At 41.4% G+C, this 6000-nt stretch overlaps 1 protein-coding gene across 1 annotated transcript in view; it reads right to left on the bottom strand.

Annotated features, from left to right (window-relative positions):
* Positions 1 to 870: 870 nt before the first annotated feature.
* Positions 871 to 6000, bottom strand: part of b4galnt4a (beta-1,4-N-acetyl-galactosaminyl transferase 4a) — a 445473-nt gene continuing 440343 nt past the window's right edge. Inside the window, exons 19-21 of the mRNA XM_024380395.2 lie at positions 5098 to 5251; positions 4842 to 4968; positions 871 to 4541 (exon numbers count right to left, since the gene is read on the bottom strand). Of these exons, the coding sequence (XP_024236163.2) occupies positions 4427 to 4541; positions 4842 to 4968; positions 5098 to 5251 (396 nt within the window). The 3' untranslated portion in view covers positions 871 to 4426. The remainder of the gene's footprint in view (positions 4542 to 4841; positions 4969 to 5097; positions 5252 to 6000) is intronic.

Genomic DNA, 6000 nt, shown 5'->3' with positions numbered 1-6000 from the left:
ACTAGTAAACTAAGACATTTTGACCAACTGGGGACATTTTGCTAGTTCCCTCAAGGAAAAAGGCTATTTCTAGGGGGTTTAGGGTTAAGGGTATAATTTGTGTTAGGGTTAGAATGAGAGTTAGGTGTTAAAGGTCAGGTTTAGGAGTTAGGGTTAAGGTTAGATTTTGGGATAAGGTTAGGGTAAGGGTTAGGGTTAGGGAGGGTTAGGGTTAGGGGTTAAATGAAAAAGGATTTTGAATGGGAAACAATTGTGTGTCCCCACAAGGTTAGTTAAAATGTGTGTGGTGTGTGTGTGTGTGGTGTGTGTGTGTGTGTGTGTGTGTGTGTGTGTGTGTGTGTGTGTGTGTGTGTGTGTGTGTGTGTGTGTGTGTGTATACAGTCACACAGATATCCTGTGTGTGTGTGTGCCATTATTTGATCAATGCAAATGCTCTCACAACCCTCTTTTGAGGGACATGGGTAAAACCTTTTTGGGGGGACCAAGTTGTAATCTACTGCAATGTCTTTCCAACTACATTTGATATTCTTTACCTTCCAAAAGAAGTGTGTAGATATAGCGCCCCTTAGTGTTCACATATGGAACAATATTGTCATCGTTTACAATCTGAGAATCTGTTAAATGGTCATTTCAATTGTTGATACGTACTTATTCATTATTTAAGTATATAACCAAAACAAGTGGTAATTATTTAAGTATATAACCAAAACAAGTGGCAGGGCTGCCATTTTGCTGAAATATGAATCCCAGATTGTCGCTTTAAGAGCCACAGCTGTTCTTGTAGGCAGGTTTTGACCAGACTGCAATAGGAACACCCATCTGTGTCTGAGCATCCCTAAGAGGTTGAGAGAAACATCCCAACAATGTGGAGACTTTAGCATAACATTTTATTTGCAAAAACAAACCAAAACGGATTAAAATAAAAATACAATACATTCTTAAAACTTTTTTCTCTACAAAACAATTTCACAGAAATTACCTTGGAATGTATATTCCTGTTTTTAACTTATATATGTATATATTTTCATGTTTCATTTTTAAATAGTCCTGTGTCAATGCTTAATGATATACAGTAGACCTTTCTTTAGAGGGGGAGAAGAGGAAGGGGCAAATAAGAGGGATTTTAACTATCATAGTCAATAACCAATCATTAGCAAGCTAACGCCCATATATGGCCTTCTTGAAGCCTTCCAGTCCATCCCGTCACAATAAGTACTGGGTAAGTAAACAAATTGGCCTCCAGTCATTCTGATGGGAGCAGGTGGCTTCCTGTTACACAGCTGAAGCTGCCAGTGTCTCTCCATCACACCTCACATACCCTTTAGGCCAAAGACCCCCCCCCCAACCACAGACCACCCTGGTCCTCACAGTTTCTATAGCTTTATACCTCTTTTCCCTCTCTCTCACAATCCCTTGTTCTTTCTCCCCCTCTCTCTCTCTCATTCTCTCTGTATCTTGGAACTTGTTTGTTCAGTGTATCAAGCTTTTTGAGTAGGATGTAACATTTATAGAATGTTCCAGATAGAAAAGTAATGTACAGAACTGACACGATTCCATCATTCTACCTGACAGGACATCCTTTTTGCTCTACAACATGTATTTCTATCTGACACTTCTGTAAAGTCACCCCTCTTGAAAAAGCCCCCTGGTATTCTCTTGATTCCCCTGCTTCTCCCCTCTTCACTACCTAAACTATAGACTCCCACCAAACCCAGGATAAAAGGCACACATTGTAAAATGGCCTTCCACTACCAAATCTCACTCAAATAAAATCTGTTTGACTTTATGTAGATCCACATCTTCAGGGAAGAGCTCCAGTGCTCTGAGTAACTCCGTCTGTCTCTGTGTGCGTTTCTCTGTTAGTATTCTTATGTAGCTAAAGAAATATGAAGCTTCATCCCGAAACCCAGTCATACTTTGATTAACCAAGTTCAGCTCAGCATATGTTTAAAACATCACAGGCCTTAAAGCATAAATGTAAAAAAAAAAAAAAAAATGTTTCAAAGTCTACCACTTATCACTCACAGTTCACTGCTCCCTTCCCAGTGCACTTCTTGGTTCGTTCCAGTTATATCTGAGGGTTTTTCAGAGAACTCTGGGGAATGGAGCGTACCATCAGCAGGATCAACGAGGGATCAGGGGATAAACCATGTGCCGATTCAGTGTCTGAGAGAAATAATAGTACACCCAAACCCAATATTAGTGCCTTTATTCAACCCACTCATCACTGTGACCTGAGATAGGTAGGCATCTGTTTTCTGAAATACCTCTGTAGGGGATAGTAGATCAACCTGGAATATTTTAATCAAATGCATCAAGTAATAAGTCAAGTAATTCATTAGTGTTGGCTAGCCTGACCATGAACACAGCACAATATCATCTGTAAATAGTAAGGGGAGAGTGGGGTAAGTTGAGCCTTTCTTTACATTCTGCATCACTCCGTGAAGGAAAATATGGCATTCTTTCTAACAAAGATATCTACATACATTTCAGGATGTTGTGTAATCCTGGAAATAAGCAGAATTCATGCAAACATTACAGTTATGAAAACATAGCTTGTCCAAAAAAAGTGGTCTCTTGGCACAGGTATCGGGCAAGTTGAGCCACAGGACAGGGTAAGTTAGGCCACCTACACATTTTTGCAATGATTTAAATATTACTAATACATTTTTAAAACTATGTCTATCTTTATTTCCCAAACACAATTCAACACAATCACTTTTCTGCCTTTAAATAATTTTAAGCATCTTTTAATACAAGCTTAAGTTAACACCTAACAGACACGTTGTAAAAAAACATTTAACATAGGCCAGGCCCTGTTGTTACCTCATATCCCAGTGATAAAATGCCTTGAATTATGGCTGGGAAGAAAACACTTCAATTTGCCAATGGCTGAACTTACCCCAAAGTAAACATTTTGACTATATTAGCCCACACAGCTACAATGATGCACTTTCATGCTAGGTTTAGGACCTCATATTGAAGCGTATATAGACCCCAAATGATTTAACAATCTTAAAATTATCCACATTGGTTTAAATACAAGCATCATGAAACCTGTAACACAATGAATTCATTTGACTTGGTGAAAACAATTTTTTTTTGGCCTAATTGCTTACCACTTTTTCGATGTGGTTTCTTCCTTCATAGACTCCATGAAGTGATGACCTCTTCCTAAATGTTAGGTCAAATTATTAATTACGTGTATGGTTTCCTAGAAATAAGGGCGGCTCAACTTACCCCTTTGACTCAACTTACTCCACTCTCCCCTAAAATTCTTCCAACAAAACAGCAGCGAGGCAACGCACAATGTTAGGAAAGATACAAGGAATCCATGTCAATGCCAGAAAAGAGAGAGAAACAGAGAGAGATAGCGAAAGCGAGAGAGAGAGATTGTAGAGAAAGAGAGCAATAGATAAGAAAATAAAAACAAAAAAGAGAGAGAAAGACAGACCAAAAGAAAGCAGGATAGACTGTGAAACGAAGTACGTTTTGCAAAGCACTTTGATAAATCTGATGCCTCACTGTGGATCCCCCACTCCATACGGTCCAGTGTCTGTGTCCTCCTCCCATAGAACTGTACACATAACAGAGCTTATATTTAATATGCAACAATTTAGGGTTAACTTTCCCAAAATTCCCAGGTTGGAAGATGTTAAAAGATATCCGTAATCAGGAGTAAATAAGCAGGACATTTGGGAAAGCTGCACATACCGCATCATAGGCCTCTATAGTACATATGAAGCACCCCGGTTAGGTTTATATGAAGAAGCACATCAGGTAGACCCACTACACACTGTTACTTTCAACACCCAGACATGTCGTTGCAGTACTAATATCTGAAATTTGACACCCGAGTGACAGAACACGTTTCCGGAACGACTACTGTTCGCACGTACCTGAACACAAACAAATAAACATACTGTCATCAACACAAAGTCCTTCTGACGTTCCTCAGACATCTCCTCACATGGATGTTTTTGTAGAAAATCTTAGGTTGTCTTTACAAATGTCTCGCTAGAAAATAAAATATGCTTCCTCTGAACAAAACAAACAAAATACAAATAAACAACATTTTTTAGTCTGTCAGGTAACATTGCACCAAAAAAGAAAAAGACATCGCCTCTACATTGAGTTCTGTTAGTGAGGCGAAAGGTCAAGTCTATCCGGGTAGACGTCAATACCAACATAAAAAACAGATTCCCTCGGTTTTCCCCCTCAATGTCCTCCATTGACGGAAAAAAACATCCTCAGGGAAAAGATGTTCCTCAGAGAAGCAGGGATGGGCATCCCTGAAAAGTGCCTATCTAAAAAAGGCAAAGTCAGGCAGTAAGTAAGCTTATTCAGGGTCTCTCCTCACACACAGTGGAGCTGCAGGTATAGGCCATGTGTTTTGGGTCCTCCAGGCCCATGGGGGGGGCATTAGCTAACCCTTGGGGGTTTTCTTGTTCTGAGCATTCCACATGCCCCTTTTGGAGTGGTAGTAGTGGAAGAAGTTCCTCAGTCTCAGTCTCTCCACCTCGAGACCGTTCTGTAGTACCCTTGAAGGAGGGAAGAGAGGAACAATCAGGTTAGGAGCCAGCGGTTGCTATAAAAATCACTCCTTTTCTTGTCGCCTCCAATGAGTATAAAATACTTAACAGGTGAAAACAATGTGGTGGAAGCTCAACATTAGCTCAACATTAGGCTGATTTCCATCTGGTCAGCTCTTTCAAATCAGTGCAATGAAGAAGAAGAGAATACATCATTTTAAGACAATTGAGAAAGAGCCCAGAAAGGGGGGAAAGAGGGTTCAAAAGCCGAGGGTGTTGTGTTTGCAATGGTGAGGGTTGCCAGTTTACCTGTCCAGTAGTTCCCAGTCCTCTCCTCCCCAGCGGTCTTTAAACTCCTCTGTGTTCATCCCTCCGATCTTATCAAAGTCCGACTTATAAATCCCAAACAGCCCAAAGCCATTCACCTCCCAGTAGCCTGCAGAGGGAAAGTAAATCCCAAACATGGTGTGTGTGTATATGTGTGGGCATGCTGCATGCGAGATATGTGTGCATGTGTGTGCATGCCGTGTGCGTGATGTGTGTGTGTCTAGCATGTGTGTATTACCATCAGGCTCTAGCGGGGAGCTGCCACAGCCCAGTCTCATGACGATAGGGGCAAAGGCCAGACGTCCCTCTACACAGTGCTTCCTGATGCTCTCCAGGATGTTGTGGGGGAAGTGGATGTGAAGGTCACACAGGAATGCTATACTGTGGTTGTCCTGTAAAACACACATACACAAATACGGTGTAATCAAAACTAAAGTACACACAATCATGGTTACAGACTCCCAACATACTCAGTCCCACAAACTCAAACGCCACCCAAAAACAGTTAATCTAAATGCTCTACTCTACTGTGTGTGTGTGCGTCTATGTTTGTGTGTGTATGTGTGTGTGCGTGCGAAGCATGCACTTGTGTGTCTGTATGTGTGTGAAAGGCTTTCATATAAAACACCCACAGTCATTCAACTGTGAGTGACACCCCAGTCTTCCCAATGTGACAGGCTTGACACTCAAATGACAGACAACTGTTTACCCAAATCATTGAGAGAGAGGGAGAGAGAGAGAGAGAGAGAGAGCAAGAGCGAAAGAGAAAGTCTACGTGAAAGTCATGACACTCCAATGATACATAACTGTCTGCCCAAATCCCTGTCGCACAGAGAAAGAGAGCGAAAGAGAAACAAAAAAAACAAGAAAGAGAGAGTTGAGAGAACGGAGAGAGAGAGATAGAGGGGAGGGTAGTAGTGGGAGAGGGAAAGAGAAATAGAGAAAGTCTATGTGACAGCTTTGACACTCCAATGACAGATAAATGTCTGCGCAAATCCCTGTCGCACAACAGAAAGAGAACCCCATTGAATACATGTCTGTCTGCCTGTCTGCCTGTCTATCAATCTGTCAGGCTATGGGGTCACAGAGAACTGGACAGTTTGTGACAGTCTGAATGTGTGCGTGACTCCCGTGGGAGCAT

Source organism: Oncorhynchus tshawytscha, linkage group LG19, assembly GCF_018296145.1.
Source record: "Oncorhynchus tshawytscha isolate Ot180627B linkage group LG19, Otsh_v2.0, whole genome shotgun sequence".
NCBI lineage: Eukaryota > Metazoa > Chordata > Actinopteri > Salmoniformes > Salmonidae > Oncorhynchus > Oncorhynchus tshawytscha.
Note: the sequence above shows the minus strand (reverse complement) of the source record. Positions and strands in the feature narration are given on the sequence as shown.